Below are 24,097 nucleotides of genomic sequence, written 5' to 3' on the forward strand. Positions count from 1 at the left end.
ACCCCCAGTGTATTTTACTCTTTTCTTCTTTTGCAAGATTGACTCATTCATAAAGTGCACAGTATCAGTGATAAATGGTTCCAATCGTTCAGCAAACATTTTATATTTCTCAACCTCCTCTTTCATAATCTTATTATCATATTGCGACATCCCAGCCTTGTTAACGGTAGCTCGGGTACTGTAGACGAGTTGGGCCGGGACTAATGTCGGTACTGTAGCTAGGGTACTGTAGCACCGGAGCTGCATCTCTTAGTAGGGTGTTGAGTTTTGCACCAAAGGTATCCATATGTCGCAAATCACAAACTCGGAGCCCATTCCTAATAACTTTGTTTGAATAGCATGGTCCAATTCCTCTCTTTATTGTCCCTATAAGGGAATTCCCAAGCTCTGCCTCTCTAAGTCCATCAACAACTTGATGTAGATCAAATAAAAGATGAGCACGATCCGATACCAAAAGTCTTCCGTTGCAAGAAATTTGTCGGTACCTCTGGACTAGGGTACCCCCTCTTGCTGCGTCAAGACTTGTGTAGTTATCCGTAACTACGCCCTAAGGAGCTGAGCAGCCGGACCCCTGGGGTCCGACTCCACCTCACCGGACCAACGGTCCCGGACCCGCTTCCCGCTCTGGGATGGGTCCGGTGTCACCACGTGTTCCAGAGGTGATTGCCGTGTCTAGGCAAGAGCCTCGTAGTTATCTGTGACTACGGGCTGACGGCTTGAGCAGCCGGACCCCCGCGGTCCGAAGCCCTTCTCACCCGGTCAGCAGCCCCAGACCCATTCCTTGCTAGGGAAGGGTCCGGTGACGCCGCGTGTCCCGGAGAAGGGAGCGCTCAGCCAAAACAGCCGGGGGCCCCGGACCTTCCACGGGATCCCGGACCCCCATATACTATCCGGACCCCTCAGCGGGGAGGGAACAGACACCCCACTGAGGGGGTCCGGAGCCGCCACGTGCCCGCAGGCGCAGGCACGCGTACAGCCGCGAAGCTTCCCCGGGAAGACTAGCCCACCTACCGCATTCAATGCGGGAGATGTTAAGTGCGCTCTGCCACAGCATAGCCCGAGGTGACTTTTGCCAGGCTGTACTGTTGATCGCGCGTTACCAAGGCGCACAGTGCAGCCGCTGGCGCCACCCACGCCACGCGCGTCAGTCTGCAACGCCAATTAGACACGACAGCTCGGCGACGGAATATCATAACGCCTACGCGGTAGACCCAACACTCTACGCCGCAACCTACACCGCCTCAACGGGCGCCTCGCCGATGGGACAGGTGAAGACCCCCTCGGTCAGAGAGTCTATAGGGCGATGAAGCGTATCCAGAAAGAGAAAGAGGGCCCGCGAGGTGGAGGCGGCCAAGGCAGCCCTGGACACCTGGGTGCAGGAGGCGGTGCAGGAGGCGGTCCGAAAGCTGTAGGAGGACCAGCGCTAGGGGGCCCAGCGGATCGTCGACTGGGCGAGCGAAGCGAGCTTAGCGCTGGTGCCACTTGGAATGAGCTCAATCCAAGTGGCGGAGCCGCCAGCTTCGATTGCTGACGCGCTCCCAGTGCTGAACTCCGCTTCGGATAGGCTCCGGCGTCTAGAGCCGGTCCTTGCTGGCCAGCTTGAAGCCGAGGGCCGCGAGCTGATCCGGATGGTGGCGGAGCACATTCTGACCTGCCTCCGGAGCCACGATCCGACCATCTCGCTAGCCCCCGTGGTCGATGGTCCAGTGGCGGAGAGAGAGGCCGCCGCCCGGGAAAGCGTGCGGGACGTCGTTGACTTCGTCGCCGCCTACTTCAAGCGGGAGCCTGCAGACTCCTGAGCTGGACATTGTACTTTTGTTTTATTTTTTGTGTTATGTAACAAAACATTGTACTTGTTGAAACTTAATAGAAGAAAATTTCAACTTAGCTGTGTGTCAATTGTTCTGGTTTGCGGTACACAACACCCCGGCGCCCTGGCCCCCTGGCAGATAGGTTCAGTTGTTTGGACCTATCCGCCACCCGAGCCGAAGAAGACATTCCGGACCCCCATATGAGGTTGAGCAAGCGTCCTTGGGCATAGGTGTAGTATAGACTGCAAGTCGAACGAGCGTCTTATTCCCTGTGTAGCAGAAGGAACTACAGAGAGGAGAATCAAACTCACTTATATGGTAGTAACTTAGCTGTTTGACGCATGCAAAATCGATCAGTGATGTCTGGCTTAAAGCGAATGCTCCGCCCCCCGTGGGAGACAGGCTCAGTTGTTTTGAGTCTGTCTACCACCGAGACTGGACCTCGATCTGCATGAAACCTTAAAAGCGGATGCCGGGACCCCCTGGTAGGTAGGCTCAATGGTTTGAGGCTAGCTACCACCAGTCAAGACTTAACCTGCATATCACTTCAAAGTCACAGCTTAGTAGCAGGCCTGCGGGACTTATTCCTGACCGGTCCCCAGGCTAGTGCGAGGTCCGGAGCTCCGGATGCGCAAGTCCAGGCAGTACGATGCTTGTTACAGAGTGGTGGAGTGTGTAGGCTTAGGGTGCGGAACCAGGCTAAGGCGCTACACAGGACTCCGGACCACTCCAGGAAACAACACGACTTTACCGGACCTAGTCCCGACGCTCCAGACCTCTCCTAGCAGTGGGTGAGGTCATTCTATCGTACTCGATCCTTTGGGATATGGAGCTGGACATGGCATGCCGGACTTAGGAAGCCAACCCTTGGGCTAAAACGAGGTTCGGACCCCTAATTACCCAGCTCCGGGTACTAGAGCACTCGTGACAGGGTGGTGGAGTGTGTAGGCTTTGGGTACGGAACCGGCTAAGCGGCTACACAGGACTCCGGACCACCCCAGGAAACAAGCACCCCCTCTCCAGAGCAGGTCCCTAGGGGTCCGAACCCCTCTCCCAGCAGCAAGAGGGTCCGGACCTGGACAGCAGTCCAGCAACTCAATACAGATCTTAGCTGTAACGACCAGACTGGAAGTCCGCGCGGGGGTTAGAAGGAAAAAACTCGAGAATCGAAATGCGAGATAAAATTTTGACACAAAGACAGAACCGGGGAAAATCTTTTCTTTGCAACTTGATATACATGGCTTGCGCGATGGATGCCAGAGGCCGGGTTTACGAGGGCGGACCCCTACCGCTCTGGCCGCGCGTTAATGCTAGCCGACGGTGCGATGGATGCCAGAGGCCGGGTTTATGAGAGCGGACCCCAACCGCTCTGGGCCGCACGCTGATTCTATCTTATTACAAAGGAAAAATTCACTTCCATGCTCTGCCTAAGTGTAAAACTTACGCAGATGCTCTATATTCCATGGGTTGGGCAGTGGCACCCCATCTTCTGTGGCAAGGCGAACGCATCCCGGCCGTCATACTTCTGTAACCTTGAAGGGCCCCTCCCAGCTGGGGGAGAGTTTGTGGAGCCCTGCTCGGTTCAGGATCCGCCTCAAGACGAGGTCGCCAGCCCAGAGCTCCCTACTATGCACGAACCGTTGATGATAGCGCCTGAGCGCCTGGTTGTAGCGTGCATTTCGGATTGCTACTCGCCACCTTCGTTCGTCAACGAAGTCCACATCGTCACACCGCAGCTGTTCCTGCATGGATTCGTCAAAAGCCTGGACCCGTGGTGAGCCTAGGTGAATTTCCAGGGGAAGGCATGCTTCAGCCCCGTAGACCAGGAAGAATGGAGTCTCCCCGGTGGCTCGGCTGGGTGTGGTCCGGTTGCCCCATAACACACACGGAAGCTCGTCAACCCATTTGGCACCATGCTTCTTCAAGCAGTTGTAGGTGCGGGTCTTGAGTCCCCTGAGGATATCTGCATTCGCTCTCTCGACCTGTCCATTGCTACGGGGGTGTGCCACGGACGCAAAGCATAGCTGGATGCCGATGTCCTCGCAGTACTCTTGTAAGAGTCTGCTTTTGAATTGGGTCCCGATGTCCGCGATAATGCGGTTTGGGACGCCAAATCTGCACACAATGGACTTGAGGAATGCGACTGCTGATTTCTTAGTGATATTCACCACAGGGGTAACCTCCGGCAACTTTGTGAACTTGTCGATGGCGACGTAGAGGAACCGGTACCCGCCGACGGCCCGGGGAAACGGCCCTAGGATATCCACTCCCCATACGGCGAATGGCCATGAGGGCGGGATCATTTGTAGAGCTTGAGCCATTGTGTGTATTTGTTTTGCATGGAACTGGCATGCTTTGCAGGACTTTACCAGCTCAGCCGCATCCTGGAGTGCTGTTGGCCAGTAGAAGCCATGCCGAAAGGCCTTACCAACAAGCGTGCGAGATGAGGAATGACTTCCACACTCGCCTCCATGGATCTCCGCGAGCAACTCGCGGCCCTCTCCCTGGGAAATGCACCGCATGAGGATACCATTGGCGCCACGGCGGTAGAGATCCCCCTCTACGACCGCGTAGCGTTTAGCCAATCGCACTATGCGCTCAGCGGACACATCGTCATCAGGGAGGATGTTGTCTTTCAGGTAGCCCCGGATCTCGGAGATCCATGCATCGAGACTTCCCTGAGCAGGTGGGAGTGGCTCTATGAGGTCTCCAGGATTCTCGACAGAGCTCACAACCCAGGGCGGGCACCACAGGTGGAATGCCGCCGGGACCGCTAGCTTCGAGGTGCTAGCTTGATCCCCTTCACCCAGCTCGGCAGGCTGGGTGGTAGGTCTCAGCAACCGTCTTTCGAAGACGCCCTCGGGCATGAATGCCCAAGTAGATGCTCTCGCAGAGAGATCATCTGCTGCTGAGTTGAGTTCGCGGGGAACATGTTGCAGTTCCAAGGCGTCGAAGTCTTTCTCGAGCTTCCTCACGTGGATGAGATATGCCGCGAGCTGGGGATTGTTGCAGCTGCAATCCCCTCGGACCTGCTTGATGATTAGCTGAGAGTCCCCCTTCACCAGAAGCTGCCGGACCCCTAGAGACAGGGCTTGTGTCAGGCCAAAGATCAGAGCTTCGTACTCCACCATGTTGTTGGTGGCCTTGAACTCAAGGTACACCATGTACTTCAGCTGATCTCCATTTGGGTCGATGAGGACCACACCAGCTCCAGCCCACTTCTTGCGGACGGACCCATCGAAGAAGAGTGTCCAGTGGGGCTCGGTGAAGACTGGTGTCCTTATTTCCGGCTCTGGGGGTCCGGCGTTGAAGTCCGGACCCCCAGAATTGCTTGGGGAAGGAGTCCATTCCGCTATGAAATCAGCTAGGATTTGGCTCTTGACTGCATGGCGAGGCTGGAAGTCTAGTTGGAACTCAGCCAACTCTGCTGCCCACTTGGCGATGTTGCCGGTGGCGTTGGAGTTGTGCAGGATCGCTCTTAGCTGGTAAGAGGTCACTACGACAACTCGGTGTGCCTGAAAGTAGTGGCGCAGTTTCCTGGACACAATAAGTAAGGCATAGATAAGCTTATGCGTCTCAAGATACCTGGCCTTCGCCTCGTGGAGGACTTCACTTACGTAGTAGACCGGCTTCTGGACGGTCCGGACCCTGGCGACCGGGTCCGGTTCGCCTTTATCCACCACGTCAGGTCCTTGGGCCCCCAACGGTTCTGGGTTCCCACAGGAACGAGGCTCCTCCGGACCCCCTTGTCCGGGGTCCGAACCTTCAGACAGAAGAGTGGCCGCCGGGCCCCCATATCCGGGGTCCGGCTCAGCATCCTTGGCCGGGGAGACCCTGGTGTCCCGCTGGCGAGCATGCTCCGTCCTCTCGGCGACCAACACCATGCTGGTTGCCTCTGCAGACGCAGCAAGATACAGAAACAATGTCTCACCTGGCTCTGGAGCCACCAACACTAGCAGTGAGGTGAGGTGCTGCTTCAGTTCCTGGAATGCTTGTTCAGCCTCTTCGGTCCAAGAGAATGGACCGGACCTCCTTAATAGCTTGAAGAAGGGGAGGGCCCTCTCAGCCAGCCTCGATATGAAGCGGCTAAGAGCGGTGAGAGATCCAGTAAGCTTCTGGACGTCCTTGATGCAGCCAGGAGGCCTCATCGCCTCGATCGCCTTGATCTTGGCTGGGTTTGTCTCGATGCCTCGATGTGAGACCAGGAAACCCAGCAGCTTCCCTACCGAGACGCCGAAGATGCACTTCTCGGGATTTAGTTTCGTGCGCATGGTGCGCAGTCGGTCAAAGACGAGGGACAGGTCTTCAACTAGTGTTGACCCTACCTTAGTCTTGACCACGCTATCATCAACATACATCTCAACAATATCTCTAATTAGATTACAGAAGGTTTTGTTCATAGCTCGTACAAACGTGGGTAAGGTATTCCTCAGACCATATGGCATGACAATATAGCAATAAAGCCCATCTACTGTTACAAAAGCAGTATGCTTCCTATCCTCTCTAGACATCTGAATCTGGTGGAAACCAGAGTATGCATCTAGGAAAGACAAAAGGTCGCACCCGGAGGTGGAGTCCACGATCTGATCGATACGTGGAAGAGGATAGGGGTCTCTAGGACATGCCTTATTGAGGCTGGTGTAGTCGATGCACATCCGAAAGCTTCCCGTTGGCCTTTGGGACGACGACCGGGTTGGCCAACCACTTGGGGTGGTGGACCTCCTCGATGAAGCCAGCATGTAACAGCTTGCGGACTTCTTCACTGATGAAGTTCTGCCACTCCACGGACTGCTTCCGAGGCTTCTAGCGCACCGGCGTGGCGTCGGGGTAGATCCTCAGTTTGTGCTCAATCACTTCCCTGGGGATCCCGGGCATCTGTGACGGTTCCCAGGCGAACACGTCGACATTTTCCCGGAGGAAAGTGATGAGCGCGTCTTCCTATTTCTCCTCCAGGTTTCCCGTGATACGGGTGGTCCGGGAGGAGTCCGCTCCGATCTGCACCGTCTTCATGGGAACATTGTCCGGATCAGACGGCTGAACCTTAGGTGCCTTTGCAGGCGCCCTGGGTTGCGAGGTGGATGGGTCCTCCTCGGAACGTGCAGCCTCTGCCGCCAGAGCATGCAATCTCTCAACTGCAGTGACAGCAGCGGTGCGGTCACCCCGCATGGTGAGGACACCGGCAGGGGAAGGCATCTTCAGGACCAAATACCCGTAATGGGCAATGGCCATGAAGCGGTAGAGAACCGGCCGGCTAATGATGGCATTGAACGGGAGGTTCACCTCCGCAACATCGAACTGGACACTCTCTGTGCGGAAGTTCTCCTCGGTCCCGAACATGACCGGCAAGGTGATGCTCCCCAGAGGGAACACCGGATGTGGGCCCACTCCGGAGAATGGGCGAGAGGGAGTCAGCTTGGACTCCGGGATCTGCAGCTGTTTGAACGCTGCATAGCTGATGATGTTGAGGCCAGCCCCACCGTCTATAAGCACGTGATAGAGCCTGACGTTAGATATGACATGGGCGGTGACCAGAGATAGTACACCAGCCCCAGCCGTGTTCTTCGGGTAGTCGGACGGCCGGAAAGAGATGGTGGTGTTCATCCACCTGTGGTGCGGCGCCGCCTTCGGGACTCCCGGCTTCACCGAGAGGACCTCTCGAAGAAGGGTGTAGCAGCACTGCCCAAATTAAACCGGCTTAAATGCACTAACCATTATCTTAATACTTAATCAAGTTACTATGCACTTAAAACGGTGTAATCTGATAGGCTGTCGGGTAAATCCCGATTAAACTACTGTACTCCAGGATCACAATTGCACTAGTAGACCCGTACGAAGACGAGCACAGGTGATACCAGCATACAGAAAACTTCAAATTAATTTACAACACAGGTTTTACATAAAATGTTCGAATACAAACGACAGAGTTCCAAAAAATACAGCGGAAGGTTAAAAACTGAGTTCGAAATACAATACGATAACCATGACGCTGATACAAGGCGAGCTCCATTGAACTTTGTAGAATCGGTTGGTGGTGCGACGAGTAACTCGATCCTTGCGATCAATAATCTTGATAGGGTGCTCAGGATAAGTGAGATCGGACTCTAATTGAATCGAGTCACTTTCCACAACTTCAGTCGGAATTCTAAGGCACTTTTTGAGTTGTGATACATGGAAGATGTTATGAACTGCAGAAAGATTCACTGGAAGATTCAAGCGGTAAGCCACAGGACCGCATCGTTCCACAATTGGATATGGACCGATGTAGCGGGGAGCTAACTTCCCTTTTATTCCGAATCGTTGCACGCCTTCCCAAGGTGATACTTTTAAATAGACATGGTCACCGACCTTGAAAACGAGTGGATCTCTTCTTTTATCCGCATAGCTCTTCTGCCGAGACTGTGCAACCTTTAAGTTGGCTTGGATAAGACGAACTTGTTCTTCGGCCTCTTGAACCATGTCGGGTCCAAAAATAGTTCTTTCCCCGGTTTCAGACCAATTGAGAGGTGTACGGCATCGACGACCGTATAATGCTTCAAACGGTGCCATTTTGATGCTTTCTTGATAACTATTGTTATAAGAAAATTCAGCTAATGGCAAACATTGATCCCATTTCTGTGGATAGGCTAAGACACAAGCACGGAGCATATCCTCCAAAACTTGATTTATCCTCTCGGTTTGGCCGTCTATCTGAGGGTGATAAGCAGAGCTGCGAATCACACGAGTTCCTAAGCAATTATGCAATTGTTCCCAAAAGCGAGCAGTGAATTGGCTTCCACGATCAGAGATGATAGTCTTGGGTATACCATGCAGGCATAAAATACGCTCAACATATAACTCAGCATATCTTTTTGTGGAATAATGAGTACTGACTGGAATAAAATGTGCTGACTTGGTTAGTCTATCGACCACAACCCAAATAGAATCGTATCCCTTTTGTGTTCGTGGCAAACCAACTAACATTAGAGAAGGGTTCACAAACGACCCGACCACACACCACTACGAAAAGAGGGGTCTTACATGACCCGGCTACACACCACACTAGCGAGGGGTTATCTTACATGACTCGAACTACTGAGCTACAAAAGAATTCTCAACCCAAGGTTAGCCTAGAGCACTATGTTAGTCATCCTACCCAACTATCCTACAGTTAGACTACACTGCAAGGGGAGAATCGACGCGATCCAGCTACGTCCTCACGGGGTCCCAGGTCCCGACTCGACTCCAGACACTCCCTCGATCTCCTCAGGGTCCTCTTCTTCTTCTTCCTCTTCTTCTGGCTCCTCCTCGGCTGCCTCAGCCTCCATGTCTGCTGCTGCCTGCACCTGAGCCTGGGCGTCCTCAATCCACTCCTGGGCCTGCTGAAGCTGCCCTTCCAGGTGCTGCACCATCTGAGTCCTGTTCTCCAGCTCCTCCTACAACTCCTGAATCCTTATCTTTCTAGCTCTGGACTTGGCCTTCAGGGTCTTGATCTTGTCCTGGGTACCAATCATGTGCTGCTCATGGAGGTGAGCCTCTCGAGCCTTACTCCTGCATATCGCATTTTCCTCGCGAAGCTGCTCATACATGTTGCTCAAAGCTGAGGAGTAGCTGAACGAGAGGGCTGTCCTGACGTTGTAGTCGGGCATCATGTAGTTCATGTTGTGATTCACCCGATCTGCGTAGGCCTGAGTAGTCTCATCCTTCAGAGGAAACACACTGTAAGGAGTATCTATCACCTCTGCATTATGTTTCTCTGAGAACTCCTCAATGGCCTTCCTAGCTGCAATCTCCCAGGAGTCTGCCAGCTTCCTACCATAGACAGTGAGCTGCCACGAGTCCCATTCCAAGCGAGCGGGGTACGCAGGGATCTTCACAATCATCTGAAAGCGCTCGGTGCCCAGCAAGCTAGACTCGTGTCCTGAGTACTGTGGGGGCTCAGTGTAGTCAAACGCCCTGAGCATCTGCCACAGCAGACGAGGAAAGTGGCCGGTGTGGAGGGCATTGGAGTGCACCCAACCCTCAGCGTCCACGATCACGTGCGTGAAGCTAGCCATCTGTAAGAACACATAGCGCTAACGTAAGTCACAGTTTTTAAAAGTAACAAATTAAACCGAGCAACGCAACATAAATAATTTTTTGAAGAACGCATAGTAAAAACATAGCGGTCCAAATAATTTTTTTAATGAGCGCAACCGTAAGCAACAAAACGATCAACAAACTTGGTTATGCAAGATGCATGCACGTTCTAGCGTTTCTCACCCAAATAAGTACCAAAATATGGTATACGAGGACAATCGGTGGCACATTTACGTACTCTCCCTATATATAAACTAGTCGTTCCTACGATCAAGGATTTTATAACGCGCTTACATGGTTAGTTTCCTGCAGAAGAACACAGAGACAGATATATAACCACTTCTGGACCTTTCGTGCCAGCACTCATGAATGGCCCCCATGTGTCCTACGCCACACGGGTAACGCATATGCAGTTTCCCACATATTCACACATACATTACCATCTACTATAGAGATGGCACCCAGACGTTCGACGCTGAATGGGCAGCGCTGCATACATCATAACAACGTATTCACTTCCCGTACACTCGCCTTACGGGACATCCAAGGGTAGACGTGTCCCAAGGGTCACGGTCATGGCCAACCGCATGACAGGTTTACATCTCGTAACATTGCCTTACGAAATGACCGTGATCACAATCACACGGTATGAAATCCGCACTCCATATCAGGCGGCAGATAGCGACAGGCTCGTTTGAATTGAGCCTTATCACCTCCTCGTATGCTCATCATACGGGACCCGCGCACGTATGAAACACGTGGGCTATTCTAAAAGACTACCAAGAATGCTTACCTTGCTTACCTTAGCGTAGGTGCGTCGTTACCGAAATAAGGTTTAACAAAAAGTAAAAGCTGGAAGTGCTGGAATAAAATAGATACTTAGATGCCACCTAACTTATGTAACATAATTAGGGCATATGAACTATCTATCCTATTCCTTAGCGCATCTAGCGTCAACTTTTCGAAAAACCCGAAATCGTTGCAAGGTAAGAGTTACTTAACGTAATTAAGCACACCAGTAATCACCCCAGTGCAATTTAGAGCTCTGATGCCAGCTGTAGCAGCACCGCCCAAATTAAACCGGCTTAAATGCACTAACCATCATCTTAATACTTAATCAAGTTACTGTGCACTTAAAACGGTGTAATCTGACAGGCTGTCGGGTAAATCCCGAATAAACTACTGTACTCCAGAATCACAATTGCACTAGTAGACCCGTACGAAGACGAGTACAGGTGATACCAGCATACAGAAAACTTCAAATTAATTTACAACACAGGTTTTACATAAAAAGGTTCGAATACAAACGACAGAGTTCAAAAAAACACAGCGGAAGGTTAAAAACTGAGTTCGAAATACAATACGATAACCACGACGCTGATACAAGGCGAGCTCCACATCCTGCCCACCGATGTGATGCCAACCTGCCCGATCTTCACAGAGAAGACGGGGCCCACTCGACGGTCCACCCAGGAGGAAGCGGCTGTCCAATCCAGGACGCACATACCTCCTCGAAGTCAGCGGGAACGCAACCTGCTTAGAAGGGTTACAACAACAACCCTGAGTATACTAATACTCAGCAAGGCTTACCCGACTTTGGGTATACTTAGCCCATTACCTAGACATGCAAAGCTTTTTGGCTCTGGAGTTCTTTTGCTGAAAGGCTGCTAGAAGTGAATCCTTACTTTCAATATTTTAGCTCCATTTAGTACAGCGAGTATCAACTAAATTTGCCTAAACATCTAGAGCACACATGGTGGATCAGATTAAATCTTCAAAACAACAGATACAACATTCCGACTTCACCTTTCAAAGCTTATTCCACTTCTTACTACGATGTGACGCAGTGACCAAGGTTCTCTTAACCGAGAGAGACGGCGAATCGATCCGATTTAACCTTGCAAGGTGGACCTAACTCACACGACACGTGAAAACCCCGTCGGGCCACACACGTCAACTGTTCCCATCATCACCCCGACGTCTGAATCACGCCTGCCAAAACCCGGGTGAAGGGTCCCTCACGGCGAACTCCCAGAGAACCCGGAGGCGACATAAAATCCAACACCCACCATCATCCCACTCCCAGAATAGCAGGTCACGATTCAAAGTATCGTTGCAATTCAGGTAATTAGCTTACCAGTTTCGACTACCTCCTACTTCCGGCATGTGGTTAGTACTGTTCAAACTCGGTCATCAGGGCCAACAACGGTACGGTCCTCAATCGACACAGGCGGGAGTTCATTTTCACATCTATTCCACAGCAATACTCCAACTCATTCCCGCCCGGTCTCCAATTCTTTTTACTCATCAGCGCATTTCAAAGCCATAGCTAAGGAATCAAGATCCTAAAACTCGCGAGTGACAGTAATCACTCGACTTCTACCGAAATCCTACTTAGCAGAGCATTTCTATCGACACCTGTATACTAGTATAGACCCACGGTACCTAGGGAAAACATGCATACTATGGTTCCATACAACTCCTAGAATATAAATGCACAAATACTTAAATAATAATGTTGAATACTGAAAATAGAGGTTATGCTCCGGGGCTTGCCTTGCAGGTCAGCGGGGTTAACGAGATCTTCTGGAGCGGGCTCAACGGCGACCTCCTGCTGCTCTTCTGCTTGTGGCTCCTGGACCGGCTCAGTGATCAACTCGTAGGCGACTTCGTTCGCGGCGTCTACACGAATAAAAATATGTCATGCAACCGTTAGGACACAGTGCGATGCATGAGTGCTTATGATGCGATGCATTTCAAAACGATGCAGAAGTTCGACTCATTTTAGCCTGAAGTGTTTCCTTCAAACAACAACTACTAAACTTGCTTAGAGCAGCATGGAGTGAAACAAAAAATAGCTTTGCTGAAGTTACACATGCATGAAACAATTAACAACAACATTAAAAAGGAAAAGAGCATAGCCAGGGCAATATAAAAGTAAAAACCTAACTTGCATACATGATCTATCAACAAAATTAATCAGCTTAACGTGAAAGCAGTAAAGCATGCCACCCAAATTTTTCCAACATTTATCGACGATAGAAAGTATTCATTTTAATCCTAGAAAAGAAATTAAACAACAATAAATCCACACACTTGCACATAGACCATGCACCTGAAACTTTTTCAGTGAACTACACATGCAAGAATTAAGCCACTGCAAATTTTTCATAATTTTCAGAGCCCTAGAACAACCGGTACTAATTCTTCTGAAGACCTTGATTTTAGAAATCTAACAAAATTGGGTATGTAATTTTTGGATTTTCCTGTGAATTTCTATGCAATTAAGAACTTTTCAGCCGAAATAAAGAAATAACAAATGAAAAACATTAAAAAAGGGGGGGCTAACAGCCGGGCCCCACTTGCCAGGGAGCCCAGCCCGCCCCGCTCCCCTTTCCCCCTCCCCTGTTTCGCCTGAGCCACGGCCGGCGCGGCACTAGCGTAGCGCGGCCCACGGCGGCGCCGAGGCAGGGGCGGGGCGGCGCGGCGCGGTGGTGGTGCGGCCGTGCCGGCCAGGGCAAGGCCAGGCGGCGGCGGCGCGCGCGGTGGCGCGGCCCTGAGCTACGCGTGCTCTGCCCGCGGCGTGCGGCGGCGGGATGCGGCGGCGCGTGCGGCGGCGGGATGCGGCGGCGCATGCGGCGGCGCGCGGCTGCAGCGCTGTGCGGCCGCGGTGGAGCAAAGGGGGCCGCAAGACTTGGAGGTGCGGGCTCGGGGAGGCCGAACGGCCCCATGGCGCGCGGCAGCGGCGCGCGGGCCCGCGCATAGGCGCTCCGCGGCGGCGAGCGGCGGAGGTGGCGCAGCCACAGCGACGAGCGGCGGAGGTGGCGCAGCCACGGTGGCGCGGCGACGTTCCAGAGGCTGCGGTACCGGATTCAAAGAGGAAGGAGGTCGGGGAGTAGGAGTAGGGCGCGGCCGAGCTCACCGTGGCTCGATTTTGAGAGGAGGATGTCCCGGAGAGGGGGCTCGACGGAGAGGCGAAGCTCCGGCGGCGGACGGCGATGGCGGCCGACGCTCTGGAGGTCGATTCGGCCGGGGAGCGGCTCAAATCGAGCACGGGATGGGGCGGCGTAGTTGCGGGGTGAGGTGAGGGAGGCTCTGGAGCGAGGAAACTTGGCGGGGTGGCAAGAGTTGGTCGGCGCAGAGCTCGGCGGCGGTTCGAGCTTGTCCTAGCTCTGCGCAAGCGCGAGGGCGGAGAAAGGGGAGGAGAAATGGAGGATGGCCGACGCGTGGAGGAGGCGCCGACGGCCACAGTCGCCGGTATGGCCGGCGAGCTACACCGTGTCGAGCACAGGAGATCCACTGTTTCTTCATTTGAATGATTTTGACTCGAAATTGACTAGCTGAAACTCCAAATTTCATATGGGAACATGAAATTTGGCCAAAATAAAAGTTGTAGAGGAAAACAAAATCTACAACTTTCGTTTTGGGCGAAAGTTGATTTGGAGCTCGGATCGATGATAAAAACGAGATCGAAAACGGCTGAGTAGATGTTTACTAAGCGAACGCGATTAGTGCTAACGATGAACTTAAGTCCACGATTAGCGAGTTAACTCGTGATTAGCGAGCACAATTAACACAAGGATGTTACAAAGGGCCTTCACGTCCCGCCGGGAGACAGGCTCCCAGCTTCCACCGTACATTACGTACAGCTTCTTGCGGCGGTCGTCATTGTCGGAGTCGGAGTTGTCGTCGTGGTACACGCCCTTCAGCTCCCGAGCAGGGGATTGGTACCCCAGCTCCTTTTCCCCGGCAGCGGCCTCGCTGTCGGAGGCTTTCTCCTTGCCAGGCCGCTGGCGAGGAGGGGGTGAGCCGTCCTTGGAGGACTGCTCACGCCGCCCACTGACCCACTTCGCGAGTTTCTGGATCTCGCGGCAGTCAGCGGCGCTGTGGCGAGCGGTGGGATGCACTGGGCATGAACCTCCGTTGCCACCTTGCGGGCGTGGGCGTTTGCCATGCGCATTCTATCCCCCAGCCGCTGCCGCAGTAGCTGGTGCCACCACCCTGGGAGGTAGCACCGGAGCCACCGGTTTTGGCGTCTCCGTCTTGGGGGGCTGAGTGCCATGCGCGGCCCTCAACGGCCCTGGCACACTTGTCTGTCAGGGAGAAAAGTGTGGTAACGCTTTCCACCTCGTGCGTCGCCAGCTTCTCGAGCATCTTCTCATCACGTACCCCCTGGCGGAAAGCAGTGATAATAGATGCGTCAGAGATACGAGGAATGGTACCCCGTACCTTGGTGAAGCGCGAGATGAAGGCCCGGAGCGTCTCTCCGGGTTTCTGCCTCACGGTGTGGAGGTGAGCCTCCACACCATGCTGCTGGTATGCACTGGCGAAGTTCGCTGTGAACCTCGCACAGAGCTCCTCCCAGGACTGAATCGTCCCGGGAGTGAGGTTCATGAGCCAAGTCCGGGCTGGCCCAGTCAAGGCTACAAGAAAGTAGCTTGCCATGACGACGTCATTACCACCAGCTGTTGTGATGGCGGTAACGTACACCTGCAGGAATTCCGACGGATTAGTGATTCTGTCGTACTTCTCCGACAGGTGCGGGCGGAACTTGGACGGCCATGCCACCGCGCGGAGGTGCTCCGCCAGCGCAGAGGTGCTCCGCCAGCGCAACTGTGGCAGCCCCGCCTAAACTAATCCGGCTTAAGTGCGCTAACCATCATTACAAAAGCAATCAGGGTTAACACGCACTTAAAACAGAGTAATCCGGCAGTACTGTCGGGTAAAATCCCGATTAAACCACTTGAAACAGGATCGACAAAGCAGTCCAGAAAATGTAACATTCCACAAATTTTATAGTACAGAGTATAAAACTGAATTATTATTACAAACCAAGTTTGAATTTATAAAAAGACAACAGAGTTCAAGTTTGACGAAAAACGAACGATTGTCTAGCGTCGAAACCAGACGTCATGATGAGTCACAACCTCAGATGTACCACCTGAAAAACAAAGCCACAAGTAAGGCTGAGTATACTAATACTCAACAAGACTTACCCGGCTCAGGGTATACTTAGCCCTTTATCTAGACATGCAAGGCTTTTGGCTTGAGGGGTTTGTTTTGCCGAAAAGCAGTAAAGGGTAGATCCTTAATTGCAGGTTATAGTTTTCAGGTTCTAGTTCAATTACCCATTCTAGGTGAGCATCTATCCAATAGCAAGCATGGTGAAAACAATTATCTTTTATTATCCAATCAACTATGTTCACCATCCTCATCTTTCACTTCTTACTCTATGTGGCAAAAGAGTTAAGCAGTCCTATTATCCGTGAGAGGCGGACAATTCGAATCGAATTTGTTAACCTTGCAAGGCAGACCTAAACACACATCACGTGGTTACTCCCAGAGTCACACGTGCAACATTTCCCCTTTCTTTCCGAGTTGTGGATCAGGGTCACCGTCCTCGACTACAGAGTACGACGACTCTGCACCCGCATGTGCGCGCATGAGAAACGACGTTCAAAGAAGGTGACGGAAAAGTCCACTCGCCGGGCCAATCAGGTACTTAAGTTTACCGATTACCATATTCTCGGCATGTGTTTAGTACGTTCAAACGCTTAACTACCACTACCACACACTGCGGCCTTATCAAATTTCACTAAACAGACGGGACACCCCAAGTACCACAGTCCCGCCCGTAGGCCTTATGGTTGTAACAGGTAGTAAACATCCAATTCCTATAAATCTCGCGAGTGACAGGAAATCACTCGACTTCTACCGAACATTAGCACAGCCAACTAGCGACCTACACATACTAGTGTTCAAACATCGGTACCTAGGATTATGCAACTAAGGTTCCAGTCAACTCCTGTAAACTTAAATGTACAAATAGATAGGAACAATAATAAGTTGCATAAATTTAAAATAGTAGAACATGCTCCGGGGCTTGCCTGGAAATAACACTAGGTCAGTGTTAGTTAGAGAAAACTCGCTCGGTGAACATCTTCCTTCGGTCGTGCACATCGGGATCCATCCGTCCATCTTCTAGACGTGTCCACCATTCATCGTTTTCCGGCTCGTCTCCGATATCATGTCATTCACGCGGTTCTTCTATCGTACCTAAATGAAATGCGACAATGCATATGTATGAATGCACAGTTCCGAGTTGCTCAACAATGTAGATGTTATTATTTTTCCTTCACGATAAAGTTGTAGTCCACCTAAGTGAGTTTGGACACGATACTTCTAAATTAATATTTCCTGGGCAGTCATTTATAGAGTAGTTATTTAACACAACTTAGTTCATAAAATCAAAGTGGGGTTTTGATTATATACCAAAACATACAAAAGTTATTTCTTCTAACAAAACTGAAGTATCAACTTACAATAAAATTTTCAGCTATTTTCATGAAGCAAATTAAACATAAATAATAAGTTAAACAACTTTTGCTGGGATAAAGATCTATTTTTACAGAACAAAGTAAGAAGTTATTGATTCCCAAAATTGGCATGCATGTTCATCTACTCAGAACCAAGCTCTAGTAAAATTATGAGATTTTTCTAATGAAGGAAACTAGGGTTTTTGATTTACAAAGTTTATTCATGAATAAAACAAAAGAACTAGTTATACATTACTAAAAATTCCCAAAATTTTTCTATAGCATCTAGAAACAAAGGTAACATTGTTATAAAAATTTCAGCTCAATAAAACTAGTATAGAACCCTGTGGATTTAATTTTATTTAACACAGGCATAACCCAAGATCTAATGAAACCTATAGCTAGATTTGTCAAAATGTTCTCAAATTTTTACAGTAATCTATTAATCTATGGTGTAGAACTCTGCCCAAAAACTAGCCTTAGTTCATGACTACAACAGGAGATACATTTGTGTGCTATTTAATCTAATCTTTATCCTAGATTAAAATAGAAGCATAAAATGAACATGTGACTGTAACAAAAGTTGTATGATTTGATCTAAGGATTCTAAAACATTTTAGCTTGCATTTTTATGATTTTTCTACGATTTTATATGGAATTTACAAGTTTGCTGTTTTTGAAAACAAAAGAAAAAGGAAACGAACTTTTGCATCTAGGCCCCTGGAATTCTGTCTCCTTCTCAGCGTAGGTCCCTGGTCGGGTGAAGAACAGAGGAGGGAGGGCGCGGCTTTTCCCGGCGAGGAGAGGCTCCGGCGGTGGGGGCCCCACTAGGTAAAAGCGAGAGGGGACCGAGGACTACCTCTAGAAGGTCTTGGGTCGCGAGGAGGCACTTGGAGGAGGCGGCTCCGCGGAGAGGGGCGGCCGGCGGCGAACTGAGCCATGGAGGCGGCGCTCTGGTGAGGGATGGTGGAGGGGGTCGGGCGTGGGAGCATCCAGGGAAGGTATAGACGGCCGTGGAGTGTTCAATTTGGGCATTGGAGGACCGGGGGTGGTGGTTCCACGATGAGCTCGCGCGGGGCGGTGGCCATGGCGTGCGGCGGCGGCGTTCCAGAGGGTCTGGGTGCCGATGGCCGGGCCGAGGAGCTGCAGAACGTTGAGAAGAAGCTCGCTAGGGGTTTGGTTGGGGGCGAGGACGAGCGGAGGAGGGGGCTCCGCGTGGAGGTGGCTCGACGGCAAGCAACGGCGGGCGGCTGCGTTGCTGAGCAACAGGGAGAAGTGGAGCTCGGCTCTGAGTTTTGGTTCTAGCGCGAGGAGGAGGCTGAGGAGAAATCGGAGTTCGCTTCGTGAGACGACTGGAATGGCAGCGAGGGCAAAGGCGTGGCGATGCATGGCTCGGACGTCGAGAGCGGCGACGGCGAGACAACGACATTCGACGGCGTGTCGCGCGTGGGAGGTGCCAGGGAGGCGGGTTTCGTCGAAACCAGGGGCGCGGAGGACGGGTTTGGCCGGGGGCGCGACGCGTGGGACGGCCGGTGGCGGTGCCGGCGTGACGACGACGAGGCGACGGCGTTCGACGGCGAACGGCGTCACTGCAGGAACAGAGAAGGGAGATGGAGCGAGGGCAAAATCGTAAATAAAGCGAAGTTCAAAACTTCCGTTTGAAAACACAAGATTTCTCCTTCTACATGGCCTCAAATGAAAACCTTTTGAATACCAAACTTGCTTAGAATTTCGAGATCTACAACTTTCGTTTTAGGAAAAAGTTCATTTGAAGCTTCGTTTGAAAAATAAAATTTAAAACTTGAGTACATTTGAAAACATCATATACGCTTCGGAAATCACATTTTTCTCCCATTTTTGTGTAGCAACTCGAAAAACTTTGAACACGAAAGTTGTTCGTCTTTTGAAAACCTACAACTTTGGTTCTGGACAAAAATTCATTTGAGCTATATTTTAGAAATTATTTTCAAAGCAGATTAGTTTTAAATTTGACAGATAATTTAAATCTTTGAACACTATGGTTCAAAGGACCTGACATTTTATGTTCAAACTTTTATTTTCTCTCTTTGACTTCAACAAGACTTTGATTTAACATGATTTTAGAGAGACGCCTATTCGCTTTCATATGTAGACTTACATTAGTTTAAAAATTATTTACGGTTTCTGACCTATGCATCTATACACATACACATGCATGCACACATAAATGTATTCGATTCCATTTTCTTGGTTGATTATGCATGATATTATATTTAATATTGCTTGCTTAGCATTTTAAAACTCTGGGATGTCACAGCAGCGCAGCCCACCCCAGCCACCGGGGTGCCCTGTATCCGGGCGTTCACCGGAGGCTTGGGTGCTGCCACGTCCAAGTCGGCGTTGAGGTTGTGGCCCTCAATGTTGAGGCGGCGTTCTCGCGCCCTCTCGACGGAGATGCGGGCGTCCTCACCCGCGCGCCTGCAGTTGAGCTCCGCCCGCAGGTCTTCTGTTCGTGCACCCCACTGTGGGGGAGCGCACGGATCCCGAGGCACCGTCCTGGCGCCGCTGGTAGGGTACCACCGCATTGCCAGGCGGAGGTCGTTGCCCAGTCCTTACAGAACTGGGGGAGGCCTGAGCCAGATGGAGGAGACGGTCAACGTCGTCCCGCCACTGCCTCAGGGCGTCTGGCGAGGCGGCAGCAGCCGGAGAGTTGCGAAGCAACTCCCTAGCCGCCGCCAGCGCTCCACCGCTCGCAGCTTGTGATGGGGCCCTTGACGGGCGCCCTCACTCTTGCCGACGTGCAGCGCGCGCCGCCGCCGACAGTGGCTGCTCCACGGGCACGGTCGCCCCTGGGGCAGGAAGGCGAGAGGCGTGTGGCGCAGATGACGCCACACCCTCCGTCATCTCCACGTCGTCCACCCGAACCATGAAGACGAGCAAGAGATGAACTGAAACCAGCTATGCCCCTACCTGGCGCGCCAAATGTCGTGGTGTGGCAAACCACAGCCGGGTGGCGGAATGCACCCGCCTAAGCTCAGAGGGTGAGTACTCGAGGGTCAGCTAGGACTAGTTCGATCTCTTGGAAGAACATGATGAACACAGCCGGTTTAGAGTGGTTCGGGCCGCCGGAGCGTAACGTCCACTGTGTGCTGGTTTAGAGTGGTTCGGGCCGCCGGAGCGTAACGTCCACTGTGTGCTGTATTGCTTGAGTCTGGGTGAGCTTGTGCTCCAGAGTGCTTGTCCTATGCAGCGAGCGCCTCCCCCATTATATCTCAAGGGAGGCGCGTACATGGCCGCTGGGTCCCCGACAGGTGGGCCCAATCAATGTAGTATAAAATAACGTACTGTTAATACATTATGGCGTTGCAGGCGGAGAAGATCTCATTCCTGGATTTCCTTGCCTGCCCGCGGGAATCCTCCAGGCGCTGTCTTGTTGAAACGGCGCCAGGCATAGCTTGCGGCGTCGCCTGCAGTGTAGCTGAACGGGCTGTGTAGCTTGCGGCGTAGGCGGCATGATGGAAAAGTGTCGTGCCGTCGTATCCAATTAATGCGGCAGACGAGCTCTGCGCGGTTGTGGCGCAGGCGGCTGCACTGTGTTCCTCGGTAATACGCGGTCTACAGTGAGACCTGGCAAAGACTGCCCCGCGTGCCGTGGCGGCAGAGCACGCCTCAACCACCCGCGTTGAATGTGGTGGGTGGGCGAGTCTTCCAGCGGAAGACCCGCGCCTCGCGCCCGCGCCTGCGGGACACGTGGCGGCTCCGGACCCCCCGGCAGTATGTTGGTTCTACGTGCGCGGGAGGCCCGGTCGGGCGCAAGGAGGTCCCGGACCCCTATAGGGGGTCAGAGCCCTCGATTGTTGGCTCGGAGCTTCCCCTCCTCAGGGACACATGGCGTCATCAGACCCCTCCCAGAGCGGGGAGCGGGTCCGGGGCCCGTGGCCCGGTGAGGTAGGAGCCTGACCCGTGGGGCCCGGCAGCTCCGCCCCTTATGGCGTAGTCGCGGATGACTATGCGAGTTCTGCCTTGCTGCAGTAGGATTGGGTATCCCTGCTTCAGAGTACCGACAAAATTCCATTAGACTCTAGCCCGTCAATTTCTTTAAAGAATCCAGGAAGATGAACAACTGCTCCATTACCAATTACACACTGCGTATCCTCATTAAGGATGCCAGATGGAACAAGGTGAAGTGAAAACTTCTTCCCTTCAGAATTGTATATGGTATGTCCAGCATTAGCTCCACCCTAAATAACATTTTTTAATATAAAAAAAACTACACGTTAAAAGGGTAAAACAGGCATACAACACATATTATTGCAAAAAGTAACTACTGGTACTATCACCAATTCTTTCAGAGGAAGGACCAACTTAAATTAACTGAACCTCAAATAACCACACAGACCAGCAGAATGAATAGTAAGTTGAGCAGACTCTTCATCCAATTTTATTCACAAGGAAATACAATCGCATGTCAAATCACAAGGAGCTCCACATGTTAGTAGCTGGTGCTCTTAATAATGGTTGCTTTTGACAGTGAATGGCTATAGAGGATTCAATGTTTATTATTGCAAAAGGAACTAGGAAATGCCATAAAAAAGATGTACACCATAAAAGTAAATGATTTTTTGAGTACATGATAATTGGGAAGCAAACATAAAACTGTGCCTTCCGAAGAAACTAAATGGATGCTTCACTACCCACAACTTCTGTCTGCTAGTTGAAGAACAAGGAACAGGAAGGCTGCATTGAGAAACTGCAGTGTTTTCAAGGCTATACTCATTGCGGTTTGGATATAACGTGACTGAGAAACAGAAAGTTCCAAAAGAAATGTTAAAAATGATTCAGTATAATGCAACTCATATACAAGACCTTGTTACAAACAGAAATAGTGAATTTAAATCAAGTTTTACTAAAAACTGCAGCAGCTTTCTTTTTGTTTTATACAACCTAATAAACATATGAATACTGCATGTTTCCTGCTCTTGGTTCATGATTCACGTCCATAACACCAATAGATAGTGATGTAGTGCTGTCTAACTTCTAGCAGTGAAGAGGTTGATGAAACATCGAGTTGCCGTTTTTTTATTAGAACAGAAAAGGTCAGTAAGGTACAGCTGAATAAAATTAGGTTTTAGGATGCAAGGCACCTCATATCTATATTTTACCCTAACTGAGCACATTATTGAATATTGCGAAAATCGTTATGATGGGACCAGATGACAAGGTCTTTTCAGACCTTAACAGAGCCATTCTTGATCGATATGATTTATCCTAAAGAAAGCACGACTCAAGCACTGATGCTTAAACAATCTTGAAATGTGATTTCGATGGTTATAACAATTAGTCGCATGGCAATCCTCAGCAGTAACTACTCACTACCAAACACGGGATCTCGCAGGCTCCAAAGCTTTCGCGACGAGATTACAAAGTTCCTTCAATAAATTCTAGCCACCTCCACGAAAATATTGCAAGGCCGTTTTGATCGTGATGGTGGCATTGTTTTCTAAGAATAAAAAAATAGAACCGCGCCAAATGCAAAGAACAAAAAGGTACAGCAGAGCAAGATAACGGAAAGTGGTGAAAGCGAAAAATGAAAACGCCCTACAGTGAGCAAGTTCATCTCAAGCATTTACCAACTCATCTGATGCCTACGCGAAACCTGATACTAACTTAATATCCACGAGCAATTTCCTCAAACACCATCCGGACCGGCGAGCAGTAACAAAGCAACGAGCATTACGACTTCCGGGCGCGCGCGCGAGAGAATGAAAGACCTGGCACCGAGCTACGACGTCGAAGCGCTGCGCGAGGATGTCGACGAGCTTCCCCTTGCCCTCGTCGCCCCACTGCGTGCCGAGCACCCCCGCCACCTGGCTCAGCGACTCCAGCCGGCCCCGCGCGGCCGCCGACGTCGGCTCCTCTGCGGTGGCGGGCACCACGGGAGCCGCCCTCAGAGTCCGGCACAGGCGCGGCGCGGGCCCCGGGTGGATGCGGCGGCCGCAGCTTCCGGCGGCGGGGCGGAGGACGGGGAAGGAGGCGGGGTCCAGCGGCAGAGGAGCGAGCGGCATGGCGGTGGCGCGGGTGGAGGAGAAGAGGTAAGGGGAGGCGGCGGCGGCTGAGTGGCTGGCCGGTGGGCTCTCTTGTAATGCGTTGGACTATAGGAAGGTGCAAGTGGGCGGTTTTCAAATTCATATCATTTGTACTAACTCAGGACAAGTTTAGTTCTCAAAAATTTTCTTATAGTATCTATCGTATCGAATATTTGACACATATATGGCGCATTAAATATAATTAAAAAATAACTAATTGCTCAATTTAATTGTAAATAATGAAACAAATCTTTCAAATCTAATTAGTCCATGATTATATATTAATTACAATAACAATGAAAGTGCTACAGTACCAAAATACAAAAATTTCCGCGAACTAAACAAAACCTGAGTAGAAATTCTGGAATTTGATTCGGTCAATAATTGGCATCGCCCAAATTGATCACGTATAAATGCCCCTAACCCCTCGATTACTTTTATTTATTTATTTGGTCCAGCAATTAGAGTAGCAATCCTCCTTCCATTTTTTTTCTTTTTGACGACTGAAGTGACACGTTTTCAGTTAGTCGGATGATTCGAGATGAATATATTTAGGTACTATTGCTCTCCTGGCAACAGTTGGGAAGATTTGATTATTGGGATTTTCTTCCTACATGCTCGTATGATGACCCAGAAGCAGCTGCAGCGCGGCGGTTTCCACGTGCTGCGTGGTTATCATCAGCTCGTAACCTCAAACGGTGGCGGGTGTTGTGTTCTCTTGACAAATTTGTGCAGGCATTGTACAAACGCATCAGTGGCACCTCGCAAAAAAAAAAACGTATCAGTGGCAATATATAATCTAACTTCCAGTTTTTTTTTGGGTAACTTCCAGTTGATTATTTGCATCCTA

At 51.0% G+C, this 24,097-nt stretch overlaps 1 protein-coding gene across 1 annotated transcript; it reads right to left on the reverse strand.

Annotated features, from left to right (window-relative positions):
- Positions 1-28: 28 nt before the first annotated feature.
- Positions 29-23,356, reverse strand: LOC120691859 (adenylosuccinate synthetase 2, chloroplastic-like). The gene is made up of 3 exons (XM_039975059.1): positions 22,933-23,356; positions 21,232-21,402; positions 29-475 (listed from the first exon to the last, which is right to left on the reverse strand). The coding sequence occupies exons 1-3, from the start codon at positions 23,224-23,226 to the stop codon at positions 161-163; spliced, it is 780 nt and encodes a 259-aa protein (XP_039830993.1). The 5' UTR covers positions 23,227-23,356; the 3' UTR covers positions 29-160.
- Between the last annotated feature and the right edge of the window lie 741 nt (positions 23,357-24,097).

Source organism: Panicum virgatum, chromosome 9N (genome assembly GCF_016808335.1).
Source record: "Panicum virgatum strain AP13 chromosome 9N, P.virgatum_v5, whole genome shotgun sequence".
Taxonomy (NCBI): Eukaryota; Viridiplantae; Streptophyta; class Magnoliopsida; order Poales; family Poaceae; genus Panicum; species Panicum virgatum.